Source organism: Cebus imitator, unplaced genomic scaffold (genome assembly GCF_001604975.1).
Source record: "Cebus imitator isolate Cc_AM_T3 unplaced genomic scaffold, Cebus_imitator-1.0 Scaffold334, whole genome shotgun sequence".
NCBI classification, from domain to species: Eukaryota; Metazoa; Chordata; class Mammalia; order Primates; family Cebidae; genus Cebus; species Cebus imitator.
Genome location: NW_016107649.1, coordinates 2,324,579 through 2,349,217, shown reverse-complemented (window position 1 = coordinate 2,349,217; position 24,639 = coordinate 2,324,579). Strand labels below are relative to the sequence as shown.

At 35.5% G+C, this 24,639-nt stretch overlaps 1 protein-coding gene across 1 annotated transcript in view; it reads right to left on the bottom strand.

Moving 5' to 3' along the window:
• The window catches only part of LOC108286993 (CD2 associated protein), a 149,978-nt gene that overhangs the window by 52,994 nt on the left and 72,345 nt on the right, over nucleotides 1–24,639 (bottom strand). Inside the window, exons 5-6 of the mRNA XM_017505165.2 lie at nucleotides 23,597–23,717; nucleotides 2,124–2,311 (exon numbers count right to left, since the gene is read on the bottom strand). Of these exons, the coding sequence (XP_017360654.1) occupies nucleotides 2,124–2,311; nucleotides 23,597–23,717 (309 nt within the window). The remainder of the gene's footprint in view (nucleotides 1–2,123; nucleotides 2,312–23,596; nucleotides 23,718–24,639) is intronic.

The following is a 24,639-nucleotide window of genomic DNA, read 5'->3' as shown; positions in this document are numbered from 1 at the left end:
ACTTATAAGCTAAGTTAGTAATGTGACTGAAGACTCAGCAATAAAAAAGGTAAAGATCTCCAAAGTTCCTAAATCATAGTTCAGAGGTACCAATTTAAAGATTCCTTTTCTTAAAGATAATATTCTCTGATGCCCATAGTATATTAATGAGATTTAATTTTAGAATCTCTAAAATAAGTAAGAGGCTAGGTACTGGTGGTTTATGCCTAAGTTCAAGGTTACAGTGAGCTATGATTGTGCCACTGCATTCCAGCCTGGATGATATGGTGAGACCCTATCTCTTAAAAATATAATAAATCAAATTAAATAAGAACAACAGCACTTGAGAACTTAAATCCCTGGGCTAAAGACTTACATAACAGTGAAAATAGGACTAATAGCCTCATTACTATCTGCATAAAGTGGGTACTATTTATACAATAATATAAATTTATATAAGTAATCTGTCTTATTCCACAGTAACAGGAATTTAGCAGCACAGCCCAGATTGAACCCAGATATAAACCTTAAACTAAGAGAGGAGAAAAATAATTCTTTATACTTCATTGCTATTTGAATGTAAATGATTCAGGTAATCTTATGTTCCTTATAACTATAGTCCACTAGACATTTTTCCATTGTAATTTACTAAAGAAAGTCCGTTACCACTTTATACTAGTGTTTCCTTAAGTTCTCTACCCAGAAACAACAGCACATTTAACCTTAGATGTCATTACTTAAAAGTCTGAAAACACTGCTAACTGACCTACCTATCACTGTGTTTTCGTTTATCTTCTAAGATACTTACTTTAGTTTTCTCCAACTCTAACCACCATATTTTCCAATCTGGTGTACCTATAAACACAGTAAATGTGATCCCTATTTTATCAATTCCTGGATCAGTGATTAAAGCACTGACCAGACCATTATACAGGGTAAACCTGAGATTACTCTCACTAATAACAACTCCTGAGTAGCAGGCATTATCAAGGATTATAAGATGATTAATATAATCATTAATCAGATAAAGCTATTCAATCTAATCATAAACTTTAGAGTTTGAAGGGGCACAAGATCATCTAGTCTAATTTCTATCACAATGCAAGAATTGCTTGTCCAACATTCTTAGGTATTATATGGCTATAGAGTACCACCCCAAAATCCATGAGAATTCCAGTCTTTACCTTTAAAATCAAGAATCAATTTGACCCCATAATCCTAATGCCATATAGTCCCAGAGATAGGAATGTGCAGGATAGAAAGTAGAAGTTCTCTTTTCTGAACCCAACTCTGCACTATTACATAAGAAAATAGGTAGCAAGTTGGGATAGGAAAAAAAAAAAAAAAGTTGAATCCAACTGAGAAAACTTCGTAATATCTCAAAAACTAAAACACAGTATTACAAATGAGACGTAGCTACACGAATCAAATAAATACTGAAATATTTTAAATTCTTCAGAGTTAAAGAGATAGGATTGACAGAAGGAACTGTAAAAAAAAAGTTCTACAAATTGTAGCTATTTTACCACCAAAATAACAGCTTAAGATTTTATTTTAAAGCCTCTTTTAAGCTCTTACAATGTATGGTTCATTTACTTTGTTTCATTTCACAATGACAGCAAAATGCTAATGAAATAAAATTCTCCACACATTCAAAGGAAGATTAGCAAATTTAACAATTGTTGACAATCCAGAGGAAAGTTAAGTAGTGGCAAAATATTAAGTAACAATATTTTGTAAATTCATTTTAAAACAGACCATTTTAGGTATATTTCAAATTAAATATATATTTATTTTATTATAGTAATTATATATATAAAACTAAATTTATATATAAATTTATCTTTTAAAAGCAAAAATAAAACTCTCTAATTTTTATTTACACTGTGATAACTAAAAACCCTAAAGCTTCTACTAAGTGTGTTAAATTTACCAAGAAATAAGCATTCTAATTTTATTAGATTCACACATGAATATCATTGTAAATTTGGAGACAAAATTTCTCACAGCCTCCTCATTCATAACCAAATTATTAGTGATCTGGAAAAAAAAAAATCTAACAATTACAAACCGACTTTTACATTTTAAAAAATGCTTAATGAGAGAATGAGGGAATCAATCTAATGTAAATTCATCATTATCACCTTTTCTGGTTTTTTCTCTTCTGTTTCACTACTCGATGTTCTTGTCCTAAGTTTCACAGAGCCTTCTTTAAAAATGTCTCCAAATCCAATTCCTCTAATTTTCTTGGGCTGTGTAACTGATCCAGGCGCAGTTTCACTACCATTTCCCGGGGAAGGTAAAGGTGAAGTAGGCCCAGCCAAAACAGTTTCTGAAACAATAATTTGTTTTTGAAGAATGACACTTAGAATCACAAAACTCTTGGCATCCCCTGCCATAATGTCTACATTATATACACCTTCTAATAAAGCACAGTAGAATAAAAACAATAAATTAAATAATGCAGTACTGAAATATCCAGAAGAGCAAGATACAATTTGTGCAATTTACATGGACTTTTTTATGATGAAAAACAACTACAATTTTAGGTAAATTTAATTAGTAAAATTAAGAAATCCTAATTAGGAAATCAGTCATACAAGGTCCTTAAAAACAGGATGTCAATTTACAGCTTTTGGCCAAAGATGATATAACCTGAGACACACATTAAAGAAGACCATTTTTTTTAAGTTATATGATTCAACCCAATCAAAGTTAACATGAGTTTCTGAATATAAAAACTGGGAACATTAAAAAATGTTTATTTTAAAAAGGTCAATAGTTTATAACCTGTAATGTTAGCTCAGAGATTAGATAAGTCTAATTTTAAAGCAGTCAGTGGAAACTCAAATTATTACATAATAAAAATTTTTAAGTTTAATATTATATGGGTAAGAACTTTTTACATTCTTGCTCAGTAACAAGGGTTCTTATTTTCAGGTTCAATGAGTCCACAAACAACCCTATGGAAAACTGTGTGGTTATTTTTACAGTACATTTTTCAGGGTAAAACAGGCACAGGTTTTATCAGATCCTCAAAGAGCCTTATAATCTAAGAAACAAAGTTCTAGAGTAAATCATCCAGTAAAAATCCAGAAACATTTAAGATTGAGGGTACGAGGTAAGGAAAAATAAGTGATATCAGTTCACTGAACTAAAGTAGTCTGTTGAAGTATAACAGTAAAAATACGGGATTAAAAAAATAGTAGTTACCATTCATTCAGAGCTAATTCTGTACCAGGTACTTGGCTAAGCACTGCATATGAATTATCTCATTTTCATAAACCTACATGGGCTTCTTAACATTAAGCACTATTACTCTTCATTTTACAAATAAACTTGAACAAAGGGACATTAATGACTTCTCCAAGGAGCCACAGGTAGTTAAGTAACAAGGGGAGAAATGCCAGATACAGGTGATAGGGAGAAAGGCAGCAAATCAGATTGTCATGTATGTACCTATGCAACAATCTTTCTTGCCTGTTCTTCACTTGTACCCCAAAACCTAAAACGCAATAAAATATATATATATATTTTTAAAAAGGTTAAAAAAAAAAAAGACAATTTTTGAAGTGAACTCTAGATGACCTCAAAACCACACAGTCTTAAACACTTCAATATAATGCCTCGAACCACAAAAGTCTTCAATCAAACGTGAGACATCTTTCCGCATCTATTGAAATGACCATTTTACAGATGGTTTGCCAAAAGAAGTTATCAAGAAACATAATGCTAACAAGTATCACAATCTACCTTAACCGTTTTCGATATCCTAAGTCACACAGAAGACTGAAGTGGAGAAGACAGTTTTGTAATATATTTTTAAAATTCAACTGCATTTAGGGAATGTTTATAATCAATAAAACAATCCATTTTAAATACACATTTCAGTAATGTTTGGCATGCTGCACCATGAAAATACAAGATACAGAACAATGCGTCGCCCAACACTTGTACACCATCACAGTCAATCCTTTCCCCAAACCTCAAGAAACCTCTGAACTTCACTGTCACCAAGCCCTTTTTCAAATAAATTATAATCATATAGTATATAAACTTTTAACTTCTTTGGCTACACAGAATATTTGAGATTCGTCCATGCTGTTGCATGTATCCATGCTTCATTCCTTCTTATTGCTGATTAGTATATCATTGTACAGCTATACTACTGTATCTACCATTAAGAATGTAGCTCCAGGTTTTTCACAGATGCACTTTATAAAATTTAGAAAACTCCCTTCTATGCTACTATGTAGAGCTTTTATCATTAAGTACTGAATGTGTAAATTCTTTCTGCATCTAGTGAAATGACCACATGGTTGTTCCCCTATAAACTATTACTATTGTGGATTATATAAATTTTTTAAATCAACCTTGCCTGGATAGGATAGACCCCATTTGTCATGATGTACTAACTTCACATATTTTGCTGAGTTTGATGTAACCTTTATATATTTTGCTGAATTTGATGGACTATTTCAAGGATTTCTGTGTCTATGTTCATGAGCGATAATAATATGTAAATCCTCTTTTTCAAATTACTTCATGAGGTTTTGGTATCAAGGTCATAGAGACCTAAGAAATTTGAAAGAATCTATGTAAGATCAAATGCTTGATAGAATTTACCAGTGAAAACCACCTTGGCTAGATTATTTAGAATTTGTTTTGTCTATGTCTGTTTTGGTAAATTATACTTTTACAAGGGTTTGTACATCTCATCTAAGTTGTCAAATTTATGAGCATATTTCCTCATTATACTTTTAAATGTCAGGTCTGTGATATCCCTTCACATTTGAAAATAGTAATTTTTGTTTTTCTCTTTTCACTTTGATCAGTATTGTCAGGGTATTAGCAATTTTTTTTATCATGTCAATACACTCAATTTTGAGCTTGATTTTCTTATCTGTTGGTCTGTTTTTTACTTCATAGTTTTCTGCTCTTATTTACTTTCTTCTTCTTATTTCAGGTTTAACTTGCTCTTCTTTTTCTTAAACAAGAGCAAATTAAACCATCTTCTCTAATATTTAAGCATTTAAGACTATAAATTCTCCTACAGATGTTGCTTTACCTGCATTCCACAAATTCTGATATGTTGTTTCACTTTCATTTTTATATCAAAAACTGTTCTAATGTCCCTTATAAAGTTCTTTAAACTGTACAGTTATTTAGAAGTGTCGTTCAAATAACTGAGAATTTCCCAAATATCTTGGTGTTTCACAAGAAATTCCATGTGGTCACAAAACCTGTACTGTTCAATACCAATCCTTTTAAATTTGATGAGACTTGTCTGATGCCCCAACACAGGGTTGATTTGATGCATATTCTAATTATACTTCAAAAGACTGTATATTCCTCTGTTGTTAGACTATTCTGTAAATATCATTTAGGTCCACTCAGTTAAGAATGTTATTCAATTCAAGTCTTCTAAATACAAATTTTTTTGTTCATTACTTCTATTAATTATTGAGAGATGCATGTTTAAAACTTTTCATGGATTTATCAATTTATTTCAGTTCTGGAAGTTTGTATCTCATCTACTTTGAAGTTCTATTGTTGAATTATATATTTAGAATTGCTATTAATTTTTATGATTTGGCTCCATCACTATAAAATGTCCCTTTTGTAATTCCCTGGTAATATTTTCTTTCCTGAAATACACTTTGATATTAATATAGTCATTCTATCCTATTTATTGTGCTTTGCACAGAACATCTTTTTCTAACCTTCTTTTAACATATCAGTGAATTTTTGTATTATCCAGGCTGACCATCCTGGTCTTTCAAAAGTTTTTGGACCATTCACACATTTAACATAATCACTGACGCAATTATATCTGAATCCATTATCTTGCTATTTGTTCTCTATTTACCCACTTGATCTTTCTTCCTTTTTTCTCATTTCAAGTCTTTAAAAAAAATTTTTTTTCTTAGTATTCCATTTTATTATTAACGTTATTAGCTATACCTCTGCTACAATCTGAATGCATGTGTCCCTCTAAAATTCATTAAGTTAGAACCTAAGACCCAATATGATAGTATCAGGAGCTGAGGCCTTTAGGAGGTGATTAGACCATGAGGGCTTGAGTGAGTTAGATCACCCCTGTCCCCCTTCTTCTAGGGAAAGACACAAGATTCATCCCCTTTGGAGGATACAGAAACAAGGCACCATCTTCAAAGCAGAAACCAGGCAGGCCCCAACAGACACTAAACCCGCTAGTACCTAGATGAGAGGACTTCTCAAATGCCAGAACTGTGAGAAATCAGTTTTGTTTTTTTTTTATATATAAATTACCCAGTCTCAGGCATTTTGTTATAGCAGCATTAACTGATTAAGGCAACTTCAGTGTTTGTTTTCTTCAATGTTTGTTTCTGGCTTTAAAACATAATTGCCCCTCAGTACCCATGAGGGATTCTCTTGTGATTTATATAGTTTCTGAAGATAATCTGCAGAATTCTTACGTCATTTATTTGATGTGCCTTTTCTCTTGTAGTACCTTCTAAGGTTTTCGCTTTGTTGCTTGTATTTAGCACATGATTATAACGTGCTAAGCTTTGTTTACACGTCGTGCATTTGTGGATTTACAGCTTGTATCAAATTCAGAAAATTTTTTGCATTATTCCTTCAAATATTTTTTCTGTCCACCCTCTCTTCTCTCCTTCTGACACTCCAGCTACATATGTTAGACCATTTAAAAATTAACCCAGCCAGGTGCAGTGGCTCACACCTGTAACCCCAGCACTTTGGGAGGCCAAAACAGGTGGATCACTTAAAGTCAAAAGTTTGACACAAGCTTGGCCAACATGGTGAAACCCCTTCTATACCAAAAAATACAAAAATTAGTCAGGTGTGGTAGCACACACCTGTAGTCTCAGCTACTTGGGAGGCTGAGGTGGGAGAATTCCTTGAACTCAGGAGGCAGAGGTTGCACTGAGTGGAGATTATGCCAGTGGACACTGTGCCACTGCATTCCAGCCTTGGCGACAGAGTAAGACCCTGTCTCAAAAATAAAAAAAAAAAAATTATCCCAAGTTGCTGGAGTTTTTTTGAAGTTTTGCAGTCTTTTTGCTCTTTCCGCTCCATTTTGCATATTTCTATTGTCACATTTTCAAGTGCAAGGATCTTTTCTTCTACATTGTCTAGTCTCCTGTTAAAAGTTTCACAGGAAAAAATTCTCTTCAGATATGTTTTTCACCTCTAGTAGTTCCATTTTGTCCTTTAAATCCCATCCCATTTCTTCTACATTGTCTAGTCTTCTGTTAAATGTTTCTCAGGAAAAAATTCATTTCAGATATGTTTTTCATCTCTAGCAGTTCCATTTTGTCCTTTTAAATCCCATTTAGCTCTTCTTTTTTGTATCTTCTACTTACTACTCATTATTAACATTTTACATTACAACCTTGAGCATATTGAGCATTTCTATTATAGTTATTTTAATGTCTGCTAATTCCATCATTTCGAGGTCTCTTTCTACCGACTAATTTTTCCTCCAGATTATGTGCCACATTTTCCTGCTTCTATTTTTTACTCTTTTTTTTGAGACAGAGTGTTGCTCCGTTGCCCAGGCTGGAGTGCAATGGCGTGATCTCGGCTTACTGCAACCTCCACCTTCCAGTTCAAGCAATTCTCCTGTCTCAGTCTCCCAAGTAGCTGCGATTACAGGCGCCTACCACCACACCTGGCTAATTTTTTGTGATTTTAGTAGAGACAGGGTTTCACCATGTTGACCAGGCTGGCCTCAAACTTCTGACCTCGTGATCTGCCCGCCTCAGCATCCCAAAGTGCTGGGATCACAGGCATGAGCCACCATGCCTGGTCCCTGTTTCTTGATACACCTATTATTTAAAATTTTGATGTTGTTGAATGCTAAATTTACAGTAATCCTTTACAATAGTCATTCCCAATCAGGGTGGATTATGCCTGCCAAGAGACATGAGACAATAAGTGGAGACATGTTTGGTTATTACAATGGGGAAGTGTTACTGACATCTAGTGAGTAGAAATCAGGAATGCTTCTTAACATCCCGTATGTACCAGATAGCCCCTGAAAACCAATAATTATCCAGCCCAAAGCATCATCAGTGACAAGGTTGAGAAATTCTACTTTAAAAAGTACAGGCAGCTTCTCTGTGATTTGATTAACTTTTTTTTAAATGTCTACTTAGGCCTGACACAATAATTTCTCCAGGCTCAACCCTCATCACATCCAATTACATACTCTAAAATACCTCCAAATTAAATCTCTTTCAGGATCTTGAAAATGCTATACTTTTCCTCACCCTCTGCCACAAATGCTTAGAAATTTCCTAGCCATTTTGGGATCTCAATCTATGACTTCTTCTAGAGTACATTCTTTAACAGTCTACCAATTCTGGACTAGCCTTCTTATATACATTTACTGCACCCTTTCCTGTAACAAATATTTCTCGTACTAAATTACAATCACTTTTTCAATCATCTTTTCTTTCCCAATGGAAAAAAGCTTCAAACAAGAGGGGGAAATTATACCTAGGTTGCTGATCACTGTATTCCCAGGAACTTTTACAATATACTTAACAACAGGCGCTCAATATATTGAATGAATGAATATATGAATGCTGAATTAACTAAACAGTTTATTTATGTGTAGAATTTCCCTTTACTGGCTTTGACTTTTAAATTTCAGATTTTGGAATATACTGCCATCATGAGAAATGCTAGTATACCCACATATTACTACTCATAACTCTCAATAAAGGGCAGAAAGTATATGAAAAGATAGGTCTATAAGCATAATTAAAAGAAAATTAGGCAAAGATAGCAGCAAACAATGGACTACAATAGTGAAAAACCGCCAAATTTCCATAATCCCATGTTAAATAGCATAAAGTTTAAAATAAAAAAAAAACTGAGAAATCAAAAAACAAAACTCTAATGATGATTTTACCATTCAGTAGTTCAATAATCTCAGTTTTCATTTCTTGATCCTTAAAATGGGAGTGACATTAATCCTCTTAAAAGTTAAGAGGATTTATTCTACTACAAAGACACATGCATGTGTATGTTTGTAGCAGCACTATTTACAAGAGCAAAGTCATAGAACCAACCCAAATACCCATCAATGACAGGCTGGATAAAGAAAATGTGATACATACACATTATGGAATACTATGCAGCCATAAAAAGGAAGGAGATCATATTCTTTGTAGAAATATGGATAAAGCTGGAAGCCATCATCCTCAACAAACACACACAGGAACAGAAAACCAAACACTACATGTTCTGATTCATAAGTAGGAGCTGAACAATGAGAATACAAGAACACAGGGAGGGGAGCAACACACACTAGGGCCTGTTGGGTGAGGCGTGAGGGGTGAGGGGTGAGGAAAGGGAACTCAGAGAACAGGTCAATAGGAGGTGATTTTTGAGAGAATCCTAAATCAGACATGTAGCCATCAGGATATCTTGAAGAAGAGCATTCCAGACAAAGGTATACAACAAGCACAAAGGCTGTGAGAGAAGAATATTCCTAACATCTTTCTAAGGTGATCAACGCAAACAAAGGTGAAAGTTAAATAAGAGATGAGGTAAGAAAGGTGGAGAGAGGGATATGGGGATGCCAGATCATAGACAAATTTATAGCCATTTTAAAAGATTTTGGCTTTTGGTCTAAGTGAAATGCAAAGCTACTGGAGGGTGATCACAACTGGTTACTAGACTTTTCAGTAAGTAGGTAATGGCATACAGGCTATAGTAATTACACAGCAAAAGATAACTTATACCAGGATAACAGCAGTGAAGCTGGTAAAAATAGATTCTAAACATTTTTTGACAAAATCTGTTAATGAATCATGATAGGATGCGAGGTTAAAAAGAAGAGTACTGAGGCAGGATCCAAGATGGCACAACAGGAACCCACTCTGGCGTGCAGCTCCCAGCGAGAACAACGCAGAGGGTTTGTGATCACCACATTTCCAAAGGAGTTTATACTGCCCACAGACCAGGAGATTCCTGGGCCAAAAAGCGCCACGAGTTTCCAGCACAGCTGTTTCAGCCAGCGCTGCCAGTTTCTGCACAAAAACTCACACAAATCTGGGCGGCAGTTTGAACTGGTCCCCAGAACGCCTGGGAGACAGAGACGCCCATTCAACTGAAAAAAAAGGGGCTGAAAGAGGGAGCCAGGTGATTTGGCTCTGTAGGTCCCACCCCCATAAAGACCAGCAGTCTGAAACGCTCTGGATGAGTCTCTCAGCAAGCACAGCTGGACCCGGGATGGTCCAACTCAGTGAGGGGAAGGGCATCCACCACTACCGAGGCAGTCCGCCACTACCAAGGCAATCCACCATTAATGAGGCAGTCCATCAGTACCGAAGCAGTCCCCCATTACTGAGGCAGACCGCCATTACTGAGGCAGTTCTAACTGCACCTCTGTCAACAAAAACCCAAGGAAGTTTACACAGCCACTGGGCAGAGCCCAGGGCAGCTCAGCAATACCTCTGCTGGCAGACTGTGACTAGATTACCTCCTTGCAGGGCAGCGCATCTCTGAAAAAAAGGCAGCAGCACGTCAGGAATTTATAAATAAAGCCCCATCTTTCCAGGATAGAGTACCTGGGAAAAGAGGTCATTATGAGTTCCACTACAGTAGACTTAAATGTACCTGCCCAGCAGCTCTGAAGGGAACAACGGAGCTCCCAGCACAGCACTTGACCTCTGATAAGGGTCAGACTGTCTCCTCAAGTAGCTCCCTGACCCCCAGATATCCAAAGAGACACCTCATAAAGGGGAGCTCAGACTGACATCTGGTGGGTACCCTTCTGGGATGAAGATAAAAGAAGAAACCGGCAGCAACGCTTACTATTCTGCAGCTCCCACGGGTGAGCCCCAGGCAAGCAGAGTTTGGAGTGGACCTCCAGCAATTCTGCAGCAGAGGGGCCTGACTGTTAGAAGGAAAACTAAAAAACAGAGAAATAGCTTCAACATCAACAAAAAGGACGTCCACTTAGAGATCCCATCCAAAAGTCACCAACTACAAAGACCACAGGTAGATAAATCCACAAAGATGGGAAGAAACCAGCGTAAAAAGGATGAAAACACCAAAAATAAGAATGCCTCTCCTCCTGCAAGGGACCACAACTCCTCACCAGCAAGGGAGCAAAGCTGGATGGAGAATGAGCCTAATAAATTGACAGAAACAGGCTTCAGAAGGTGGGTAGTAACAAACTTCTCAGAGCTAAAAGAACATGTTCTAACCCAATGCAAAGCAAGTAAGAACCCTGAAAAAAGATTAGACGAAATGCTAACAAGAATAAACAGGTTAGAGAAGAATATAAATGACTTGACAGAGCTAAAAAACGTAACATGAGAACTTCGCAGAGCGTACCTAAATTTCAATAGCCAAATTGACCAAGCAGAAGAAAGGACATCAGAGACTGAAGAGCAACTCAATGAAATAAAATGAGAAGGCAACATTAGAGAAAAAGGAGTGAAAAGAAATGAACAAAGCCTCAAAAAACCTGAAATTATGTGAAAAGACCTAATCTACATTTGATAAGTGTACCTGAATGTGATGGTGAGAATGAATCCAAGATGGAAAACACTCTTCAGGACAACTTCCCCAACCTAGCAAGGCGGGCCAGTATTCAAGTTCAGGAAATACAGAAAACACCACAAAGACATTCCTCAAGAAGAGCAACCCCAAGGCACATAACTGTCAGATTCACCAGGGTTGAAATGAAGGAAAAAATGCTACAGGCAGCCAAAGAGAAAGGTCGGGTTACCCACAAAGGAAAGCCCACCAGATTCACAGTGAATCTCTCCGCAGAAATCCTACAAGCCAGAAGAGAGTGGAGGCCAATATTCAACATCCTTAGAGAAAAGAACTTTCAACCTAGAATTTCATATTCAGCCAAACTAAGCTTCATAAGCGAAGGAGAAAGAAAATCCTTTATGGCCAAGCAATTGCTGAGAGATTTTGCCACCACCAGGACTGCCTTACAAGAGCTCCTGAAAGAGGCACTAAACATAGAAAGGAACAACCAGTACCAGCCACTCCTAAAACGTACCAAATGGTAAAGACCATTGACACAATGTAGAAACTCCATCAACTAACGGGCAAAACAACCAGCTTGCATCAAAATGGCAGGACCAAATTCACATATAACAATATTAACCTTAAATGTAAATGGGCTAAATGCCCCAATCAAAAGACACAGACTGGCAAATTGGATAAAAAGTCAAGGCCCATTGGTGTGCTATATTCAGGAAACCCATCTCACATGCAAGGACAAACACAGGCTAAAAATAAAGGGATGGAGGAAGATTTACCAAGCAAACAGAGAGCAAAAAAAAAAGTAGGAGTTGCAATCCTAGACTCTGATAAAATGGATGTTAAACCAACAAAGACCAAAAAAGACAAAGAAAGGCATTACATAATGGTAAAAGGATCAATGCAACAAGAAGAGCTAACGATCCTAAATATATACGCACCGAATACAGGAGCACCCAGGTACGTAAAGCAAGTTCTTAACGACCTACAAAGAGACTTAGACTCCCACACAATAATAGTGAGAGACTTTAACGACAATAATAGTGGGAGACTTTAGTACTCCACTGTCAATATTAGACAGATCAACGAGACAGAAAATTAACGACATCCAGGACTTGAACTCAGATCTGGACCAAGCGGAACTAATAGACATCTACAGAATTCTCCAACCCAAATCCACAGAATATACATGCTTCTCAGCACCACATCAAACCTACTCTAAAACTGACCACGTAATTGGAAGTAAATCACCCCTTAGCAAATGCAAAAGAACAAAAACCATAACAAACAGTCTCTCAGACCACAGGTCAATCAAATTAGAACTCAGGATTAAAAAAACTAACTCAGAACCGCACAACTTCATAGAAGCTGAACAACTGGCTCCTAGTTGTCGACTGGATAAACATTAAAATGAAGGCAGAAATAAAGATGTTCTTCAAAACCAATGAGAAAAAGGGCGCAACGTACCAGAATCTCTGGGACACATTTAAAGCAGTGTCTAGGGAAAATTTATGGCAATAAATGCCCACATAAGTGAAGACAGATCTAAAATCAACACGCTATCATCAAAATTGAGAGAGCTAGAGGAGCAAGATCAAAAAAACTGAAAAGCCAGCAGAAGACAAGACATAACTAAGATCAGAGCAGAATTGAAGGAGATAGACACACAAAAAAACCCTTCAAAAAAATCAATAAATCCAGGAGGTGGTTTTTTGAGATCAACAAAATAGACCACTAGCCAGATTAATGAAAAAAAAAAAAGAGAGAGAGAGAGAAGAATCAAACAGATGCAATAACAAACAATAAAAGGGATATCATGACCGATACCACAGAAATACAAACTACCATCAGAGATTACTGCAAACAACTCGATGCACATAAACCAGTAAACCTGGAAGAAATGCATAAATTTCTGGACACCTGCACCCTATCAAGCCAAAACCAGGAAGAAGTTGAAACCCTGAGTAGACCAAGAACAAGGGCTGAAGTTGAGGCAGCAATTAATAGCCTACCAACCAAAGAAAAGCCCAGGTCCAGACGGGTTTACAGCCGAATTCTACCAGATGTACAAAGAGGAGCTGGAAGCACTCCTTCTGAAACTATTTCAAACAATACAAAAAAAGGGAATCCTTCCCAAATCATTTTATGAGACCAACATCATCCTGATACCAAAACCTGGCAGAGACTCAACAAAAAAAGAAAACTTCAGGCCAATATCCATGATGAACACAGATGCAAAAATCTTCAATAAAATAGTGGCAAACCAATTGCAACAGCACATCAAAAAGCTTATCCATCACAATCAAGTAGGTTTCATCCTGGGGATGCAAAGTTGGTTCAACATACACAAATCTATGAATGTAATCCACCACATAAACAGAACCAAAGTCAAAAACCACATGATTGTCTCATTAGATTCAGAGAAGGCCTTTGACAAAATTCAACAGCGCTTTATGCTAAAAACTCTCAATAAACTAGGTATCAATGGAACGTATCTCAAAATAATAAAAGCTATTTACGACAAACCAACAGCCAATATCAGAGTGAATGGGCAAAAACTGGAAGCATTCTCTTCGAAATTTGGCACTAGACAAGGATGCCCTCTCTCACCACTCCTATTCAATGTAGTATTGGAAGTTCTAGCCAGAGCAATCAGGCAAGAAAAAATAAATAAATAAAGGGTATTCAATTAGAAAAGGAGGAAGTCATATTGTCTCTACTTGCAGACGACATGATTGTATATTTAGAAGACCCCATCGTCTCAGCCCAAAATCTCCTTAAACTGATAAGCAACTTCAGCAAAGTCTCAAGATATAAAATCAATGTGCAGAAATCACAAGCATTCCTGTATACCAATAACAGACAGACAGCCAAATCATGAGTGAACTCCCTTTCACAATTGCTACAAAGAGAATAAAATACCTAGGAATACAACTAACAAAGGATGTAAAGGACCTCTTCAAGAACTATAAACCACTGCTCAGGAAAGTAAGAGAAGACACAAACAGATGGAAAACATTCCATGCCCATGGTTAGGAAGAATCAGTATCATGAAAATGGCCATATTGCCCAAAGTAATTTATACATTCAATGCCATTCCCATCAAGCTACCAACGACCCTCTTCACAAAACTGGAAAAAACCACCTTAAACTTCATATGGCACCAAAAGACAGCCCGCATAGCCAAGACAATCCTAAGCAAAAATAACAAAGCTAGAGGTATCACGCTACCTGACTTCAAGCTATACTACAAGGCTGCAGTAATCAAAACAGCATGGTATTGGTACCAAAACAGAGATATAGACCAATGGAACAGAACAGAGACCTTGGAGGCAAAGCCAAAACCATCTGATCTTTGACATACCTGACAAAAACAAGCAATGAGGAAAGGATTCCCTGTTTAACAAATGGTGTTAGGAAAACTGGCTAGCCATGTGCAAAAAGCAGAAACTGGACCCCTTCCTGACACCTTACACTAAAATTAACTCCAGATGGATTAAAGACTTAAACATAAGACCTAACATCATAAAAACCCAAGAAGAAAACCCAGGCAAAACCATTCCGGACATAGGCGTAGGCAAGGACTTCATGAATAAAACACCAAAAGCATTAGCAACAAAAGCCAAAATAGACAAATGGGACCTAATTAAACTCCAGAACTTCTGTACAGCAAAAGAAACAATCATTAGAGTGAACTGGCAACCAACAAAATGGGAAAAAATTTTTGCAATCTACCCATCTGACAAAGGGCTAACATCCAGAATCTACAAAGAACTAAAACAGATTTACAAGAAAAAAAACAAACAAAGCCATTCAAAAGTAGGTGAAGGATATGAACAGACACTTTTCAACAGAAGACATATATGAGGCCATCATCACTGGTCATTAGAGAAATGCAAATCAAAACCACATTGAGATACCATCTCACGCCAGTTAGAAAGGCAATCATTAAAAAATCTAGAGACAACAGATGCTGGAGAGGATGTGGAGAAACAGGAACACTTTTGCACTGTTGGTGGGAGTGTAAATTAGTTCAACCATTGTGGAAGACAGTGTGGCCATTCCTCAAGGACCTAGAAATAGAAATTCCATTTGACCCAGCAATCCCATTACTGGGTATATATTCAAAGAATTATAAATCATTCTATTACAAACACACACGCACATCTATGTTCACTGTAACACTGTTTATAATAGCAAAGACTTGGAACCAACCCAAATGCCTGTTGATAATAGACTGGACAAGGAAAATGTGGCACATATACACCATGGAATACTATGCAACCATAAAAAACGATGAGTTCATGTCCTTTGTAGGGACATGGATGAATCTGGAAACCATCATTTTCAGCAAACTGACACAAGAACAGAAAATAAAACACCACATGTTCTCACTCATAGGCATGTGTTAAACAATGAGAACACATGGACACAGGAAGGTAAGCATCACACACTGGGATCTGTTGGGGGGCGCTAGAGGAGGGACAGTAGAGGGTGGGGAGGTTGGGGAGGGATAACATGGGGAGAAATGCCAGATATAGGTGACGAGGGGATGGAGGCAGCAAACCACATTGCCATGTATGTACCTATGCAACAATCCTGAATGATCTGCATATATATCCCAGAATCTAAAGTACAATTTTAAAAAACAAGAAGAGTACAAATCTAAGAATTTTGGCCTAAGTAAAAGAAGAATGAACTTTTCTTTAACTCAGATGGGGAAGATTACATGGAGCAGATAAAAAGTAAGAGGATCAATTTTGAGCATCTTAGTTTAAAGATGCTTATTAGACATCTGAATGGAGATTTTGAAATAGGTTTAATATGAAGGGGTTTTATAAAAAAGTGAAAAAGACAAGTATATATAGTCACTGGTTTCATAAAATAAGGGGAAAATTTGAAAACACATACCTACTTAGCAAACACGTGTAATCTGCACACTGACAAAAAGACACTCTAAATAAGAAGGGTTAAGTATATTTGACAAAATAAAAAAGGAGACATTACAAAAACTGAAACATAACACTTTCCTAGAGAAGCAATGCTTTCCCTGTGACTGAATACTAAAAGAAATTTATCTTGGACTTTAATATAGAAACCATTCAGTTAGCAGAATAGATGATGAATTCACCACATTCCTACAGAAAACATAACGGTAGCATTCTAAAAACTTTTATCCTACAGTTTTTCAATGAAAACTGAGGATTTAAAAATAAATTATCTGTGAAGACTCAATATTGTCCATATATCATTTAGAGTCAGAATTATCTGCTTAGCAGTAATAGAGCTTAACTGGTCAAACCAAGAACATCACCCCATTATTTCATAGAAGAGGAAAGAGTTTTGAAAAAGGGAAGAGGAGGGAGGAGGAGAACCCTATGAAATTTAAAAGACTGTGAGGGGAAACTATGTAATATAATCAAATACAGTGAACATGACATTCCAATACTGAAAAAAAAAAAAAAAAAAAAAAAAAAAAAAAAAAAAAAAAAAAAAAAAAAAAAAAAAAAAAAAAAAAAAAAAAAAAACTTATAATGTACATTCTACTATAATTTTTCTAACAGCTATCAGGAATATAATTATGAAAATTATGAAAAGACTGTCAAAACACCAGTGATACACAGAGGCTGTTACACTTTGTTAGGACATAGGAAAATTTTAAGTAGTCATTCCTTATATAATGCTCACTTCCTGGCATTCACAACAATATGCAGAAACTAGCCTAAAATTTAGAGTTGGAGAAAGGAAAAAAAAGAATTACAGTGTACTTCAGCCACTGGCCTTCCACCCCATAATCACAATGCTACACATTTAGAATACACAGTTATTGTAAAAGGGTTAAGCAAAGAAGGAAGGACACTTCCAACACATAAAAGTCTTCAAGGTTACTAAAATCCAAATAGAGTTGAATAGCATAAGAAAATGTTCCAAGTATTTTATAATTATAAAAGTAATGAACTAGAATTCAAATATAAATTAGATCTCTTGTGCTGGTGGTCCCATATGAACTTTAAGCTGTAAATATTCCAAGGGTTCGGTTTTACCTGGCATCACAAAGATCATTTCACTCGTATGCTTTAATTTACACCAAATTTTAGTGTTAAAAGTAGATATCAGAAAATCCAATACCTGTGAACCCTGAAAAAAAAACTAATATGCATCAGAAGTAACTCAGGAGACAATCTGCTGAGTGACAAATGCCTCGTTAAATTTAAGCCAGGTGTTTCTGGTACTTATGTATGTTCTCTAATGGTTTTTACACATCCTTAAACTAAGTTCTGACTTCAGAATTGATACCAAGTACTTTCAAATAAATGTAATAGAAAATAGTGAAAGTACACCTATTTGATATGATTCCTTCTCCACTGATTCCTAACTCAATGATTTTTCTATCTTTCAATACGATCAGCACCTGTATTAAAGAAAACAAACTATTAAACAACTAAAACTAAATTAAACAACTAGAACTATTTTTGTTGTTTAATTCATTAAAGAGCCTTAGGAACATTTAGAATCTTTAAAAGTGTATTCCTAAGTTAATGACAAAAAAATAGTAAAAGAACACAAAAATGAGAGGCAACTGGGCATCCCCAGTCATATTAAATAGCCAAGGGGCTCATGCTTTTCTCATTACTTTGTAGCACATGCAGTTAGCTAGTACTTACAGAGAGCTGCAAACTAACGGTAAGAGTAAATTTCAACTCCTTTCAAAGGCTAATGAGCTTTAAACAAAGGGATTCTTTAAAGGTGATCCAGGATGTATGTATGGTAGAGCATAATATTGTACACAAATATCTAGTGCTCCTCCTTGTAAGAAAATTACATATCCCAACCCTGCTGCACTTAGGCATGCATGGCCATAACTGCCAAATACTATGTTAGTGGAAATGACATGTCAATTTTGTACAGAAGCTTTAAAAGCCATCCTTTTTCCCTGCCTCTTCAAGGATTAGAGTTGCAGATTATATTTTCTGTTTCCTGTGACATTTCTGATGGAAATTTGCATATTAAGCAAAATGAAGTGGCAAAGTATTATATTAAGAAATATCTTCCTCCAACATTTTCTATACCTACCTAAAGTAACGCAGATCATCTTATTCTATAAGTATACTTAGTTCACATTTGTCTTCCCTCTAGAGCTTTGACCCTTACACCTCTGGACTACAGGGAGGATTACATACGCTCAGAAAATCAGAACTTAATATATACAAAGGTTAAGAAATGTTCACTTGTTAAAATAGCCTCCACTTCTTCCTTTGGTCACATGTTTATTCTAAAAATTATAGCAGAGTTCAAACTATTCACCAAACTAATTTTTTTAAATGTGATAACAAGGTTTTATTTGTTCATTTCTTGCATTTGAAGGACTCTTTGATGACATACTGGGACTGAGATTCTTTGCCATAGTCCTTAACTACTGCACAACCGCAACCAACTTCTTTGAGGGTATTCCCTCTCTGTCAATTTTACAGAGCCCTACTCACTTCCTAGCTGCTTGTTGTCAGCAACCTTAATTAGGTTGATCTGGTGTTAGCACAAAGGGCCGCCATCAACTTGGCATACAAAGGCTCATCACAGATGGATGCAAGCACACAAACATGAGCTTGGCACTTGTCTAAAGCTTGGCCAGCTTCACAAATTCCACTAATAGGCTACTGTGCATGAGGGTGGTCTTCAGAACCTCTTATAAAGCAGTAGCAGTGTTAACATCCATTACATCTCCAGCAACAACGCCCTCTTCTACCACAGCCGTGGGTTCCGGTGAAGCCAGATCTTGAACACACCCAAGCCTTTCTTCCACAAGACTTGGTGGAAGGCAAAGAGCCATCAAAATAATGTGCGTCTTCACTTTATAATTTACAAATTATTACTATAATTAACTGAAAATTCTGACCTGAAAATCTGGTATTATACAAGCAATTTTTCCTCACAATCTCATTCATTATCCCTAGCCCTCATTATTAGATATATTATATACTGTCTACTTTATAGAACAATTACTGATATTTTATGACTGTGTAAAGCAAGATTTTTTCCTGTGACTTTCTAAAATTCCAAGACTTATTCTACACACGTCTTTTAGAAACTAAATTCATACTGGTTTTTCTAGACTCATAATCTATTGATAAACCATGAATTATAATATTGCTTTCTAAGCATTCATCCTTTCAAGCCTAATAGCCTTTATACTAAAAAGCAAATTAACACAGGCAATATAATTGTAGCTTGCAATATTCGGATAACTAAAACTTGGAAGAAAAAATCAATTTCCTTAGAAGTAAAGCAAATTCAGTTACTCATTTCATACATTTCTATGGTCAATGGGCTTAGAAATAAAATCATTAGACACGAAAATATACCTTCTGGTATTAAATTGGAATTAAAGGTACCAGTAAAGATAGAGAGACCAATGAATGATAAAGACATATGGGCAGAGGTATGGAAGTGTATGTGTTTGTAAGCATTTTCCAGCTTAATTCGCTAAGAAGGCTCAGAAGCAATATTACCCCAGTAGAAATGAGCACACATCTACCCAGATCTTGATGCTCAAACACTATTCCTCTCTTAAAAAAAAAAAAAGTTTGCCTTGATAAGTAGCTGATTCCAAGATTGGGGTAGGGAAGGTTCAAAATGAGCTTGGAATATCTTTTATTACAGAAGTTCACAGAAAATGAAGGAGACATGTCAAAATGACATAGCATTGCAAACTAATCCATAATGACAAACCTGATCTATGATTGCATAGGACTAGGGCAGAAAAAGAAATGGAATGCAAAAAGCATGAGCAATATTTTTGGGGTAATGGAAATATTCTATACATGTTTTCATGGGTTTATACATCTATCAAACTTATCAGATTATATATTTTAAAGGGACACAGTTTACTGTATATAAATTATATGTCCAATAAAGTCGATTTTTTTTTTTTTAAAGTCACGGAAGTTAGCCTGAAGGAACTCCCACTAGCCAAATCATACAGTTAACCAAGTAAGTAATACTAGTAATAGACTGATATCTAATGAATAAAACAGAATCTTTTGGTGACTCCACACTGATAGATAAACTGGAGAAACGGAAGTTTTTCTTTAAAGTAAAATATCAAGTAATACACATGAAAAGGATGATGGTGTTAGAAAAATCACCATTTTTGGCAACCATTATAGTAACAACTATTTGGGTAAACTTTACCCATGATGCTAAAACTGTGAGTGAAAGTCTGATGAGGAACAGCATATTTACATAGTCTCAAATTATCTCTTCATAAAACACTTTATTAACACTATAAGGAGAAAAACAGTAAATGTTACAGTGGCAGCACAGCTGTAACTAAGTTTATGATAAAATTTTAATCAAATTTAACATCCCCAATAAAAAAAGACATGGACACTATGTGCCTCCAAATATTACATAAGACATCATCACTCCATAGTCCTGCTAATAAAATATAACCTGAATCTAATCATGAGAAATCAGAGGGGGGAAAAAAAAACCCAAACTGGGCCCATTCCACAAAATAATCAGCCTAAACTCTTCAAAAATGTCAACGTAAAGAAAACAACACACACACACACACACACACACACACACACACACACAAGGAGATTATTACAGATTTAAGAAACATGGGAAGTAAATTTCATGTATAATCCTCTTCAGGACTGGGAGAAAAAAACAGCTATAAAGTACACATAATGGAATAATAAAAAATATGTGTATGGAGACTGCAGAATAAACAATATTATCAGTATTAAATGTCTTGATTTTCATAACTGTACTGTAGTTACATAAGAAACTAACTTTGTTCTTGAGAAAAGCACATTGAAACACTAAAAAAAAAAGATAAAATACAGATATTTAGATAAAGACAAAGTGAGTGATGAATTAGCAAATGCAGTGAAATGTTAAAAACTCATAAATCTGGATAAAGGTCTGCTCTATTTTTATAATTTTTCTCCAAGTTAAAAAAAAAGTTTCAAAATAAATCACTGCACTAGAGTTGGAAGGATGGACCCAGAGGTGAGTACTGTAATAGTATGGAAATGTACAGAGGAATGGGATCCAAAAGCCCAAATTCTTAGAAGTTCTGGTTCTAAGAAAGATAAGTATATAAAATAATATGTAAATAATGACTCAGTCTTAGGTTTCTCTACTGTAAAATGAGGACGTTGTACCAGAACTTTCTAGCTCTATATCTAGATTTTTATGAACTTGTTCTATCACTTCATGCTCTTTTTTACCACAGTAAAAGCCTGGCTCTTCTGCAGGCTCAATACTTTCTTAAGAGACAGTGGGGAAAAAGCTGCACAAATCATTAATGTACAAACAAACCATAATTATGGATGAGGACAAAAGTGTCAGGAAGCTTAGTAAAGTCTAAAGTGGTAGAATGAGAAACACAGAACATTAACTTTAGTAATAATCTTAAAAATGATTTCTAGAAGTCTTTTATCAATTATGTTTAATAAAATCATGTATTAAATTTTAAAATATTAACTACCTTTTTTCTCTAAAATTCATTTTCTAGGCCAGATGTGGTAGTTCACATTTATAATCCCAGCACTTTGGGAGGCTGAAGTGGGGGAACTACTTGAAGCTAAGAGTTTGAAACCTGCTAGTGAGACCCCATCTTTAAAAAAAATTTTTTTAATTAGCTGTGCATGGTGATACATGCCTGTAGTACCAGCTACTCAAAAGGCTGAGAGGAAAGAATCACTTGAGCCCTAGAGGTTAAGGCTGTAGTGAACTATGATCATGTCACAGCACACTGGCCTCGGCAACAAAGAGAGACACTGCCTGTTAAAAAAAAAAAAAAAAAATTGTACAACACTGTATAGATAGACCACTAGCCAGACTAATAAAAAAGAGAAGAATCAAAAAAACACAATAAAAAATGATAAACGGGAAATCACCACTGATCCCACGGAAATACAAACTATCATCAGAGACTACTATAAATACCTCTGTGCAAATAAACTAGAAAATCTAGAAGAAATGCATTAATTCCTGGACACATACACCTTCCCAAGACTAAGCCAGGCAGAAGTTGAATCCCTAAGTAGACTAATAGTAAGATCTGAAATTGAGGCAGTAATTAATAACCTACCAACCAAAAAATGCCCAGAACCAGACAGATTCACAGCCGAATTCTACCAGAGATATGAAGAGGAGCTGGTACCATTCCTTTTGAAACTATTCCAAACCAAAGAAAAAGAGGGTCTCCGCCCTAACTCATTTTATGAGGCCAGCATCATCCTGACATCAAAACCTGGCAGAGACACAACAAAAAAAAATTTCAGGTCAATGTCCTTGATGAACATCGATGCGAAAATCCTCAATAAAATATCAGCAAACCAAATCCAGCAGCATATCAAAAAGCTTTTCCACCATGATCAAGTCAGCTTCATTCCTGGGATGCAAGGCTATGTTCAGCATACACAAATCAATAAATGTAATCTATGACACAAACAGAACTAATGACAAAAACCACGATTATCTCAATAAATGCAGAAAAGGCATTTGATAAAATTCAACATGCCTTCACGCTATAAACACTCAATAAACTAGGTACTGATGGAACGTGTCTCAAAATAATAGGAGTTATTTATGATAAACCCACAGCAAATAGCATAGGCAAAAGCTGGAAGCATTCCCTTTGAAAACTGGCATAGGACAAGGATGCCCTCTCTCACTACTCCTATTCAACATAGTGTTTTCTATATTCAATGCAGAAAACAACAAAAGTAAGATCGTTTCTTCAAACATTTCTGAAGTATTAAACAGGCCATTTGCAAACCGGGCAGACCAAAAACACATATATCTTTACTAGGAAGAAATCAGATAACCTAAGATGAATCATTTTTAAATGAGCGTACTAAAGATTTACTTAAGGTTAAAGCAGAAATCAGAGAAAGAAAAATATTATTTGACTAGATATTTAGTTTAGTTTAGTCTCCCCAATATAATTTACTTTTTTAAAGTAGATTAAAGCTGAATGAAAGTTCAAAAGAACAGAGTTTCAAAAAAATACAAAATAAAACACTAGATGATATATAAAGTTTATTTAAATCAATTAAAATTTTGAAAAATAGTCTACCTGAATCGTCCTGGGCTTCATGACTTTCACCATCATCTGTTACCTCTAATTCTTTCACAAAATTTGAGGGAAACAATCCCAACTTGTTGTTCAGGGTTCCACTCCACCAGCCTTCTTCTACCTGAAAAAGTTCACAATTCAAAAGTAATAAAAACCTCTGTTAATTGAAAGTCTTCACTCTATGGGACAATTAACTTACAAAAGCAAATGAGCACAAAATTAGCACTGTGAAATAAACCATTTAAAATTTAAAACACAATGAAGAAAATATATTTTAAGTGTATTACATTTTAGTGGATTATTCGTACATGGAATTAATCATATATCAACAGCACTTTGCAACATTTACAATGAGAATTTACAATCAAGCACAATCTATGAAGTACTTTTCATGCAAATATCAGATAACCAAATATACTTTATTAACAGCATGAAGTGCATAGCTTCTTCAGGAATGTCACTTTTGTAAACACTGCTGAGTCTTAATTTGTATATTATTTAAAGTATCTGGAAATTTTTGATTTGAAAAAAAATTAACGACCTTATAAGAATGTAACTTCCTGGTCAGGCATAGTGGCTCAGGTCTGCAATCTGAGCACCTTGAGAGGCCAAGGTGGGCAAACTGCTTGACCAGGAGTTTAAAAGCAGCCTGGGCAACATGGTAAAATCCTTTCTCTTAGAAAAAATATGAAAATTAGCTGGGAAAGGTGGTTCCCGCCTATAATCCCAGCTACTGAAGAAGGTGAGCCTGATTGTGCCACTGGACTCCAGCGTGGGTTCAAACAGAGGAGACCCTATCTCAAAAAAAAAAAAAGGAAAAAGAAAAGAAATATAACTTCCCAAATGGAACAGAAAATTGCTAAACCTACTACTTAAACAATGATTCTTAAGTATAATAATTCCCTACTTTTAAAAACCCAGATGTCAATCAAATACTTTAGAAAAACATTTATACTTACTAATATGATTGCTCAATTTCCATGAATTTATTTAATCTTTAATAACTATAAAAATGTATAGTTTCTGATAAGGATATTCAGGAG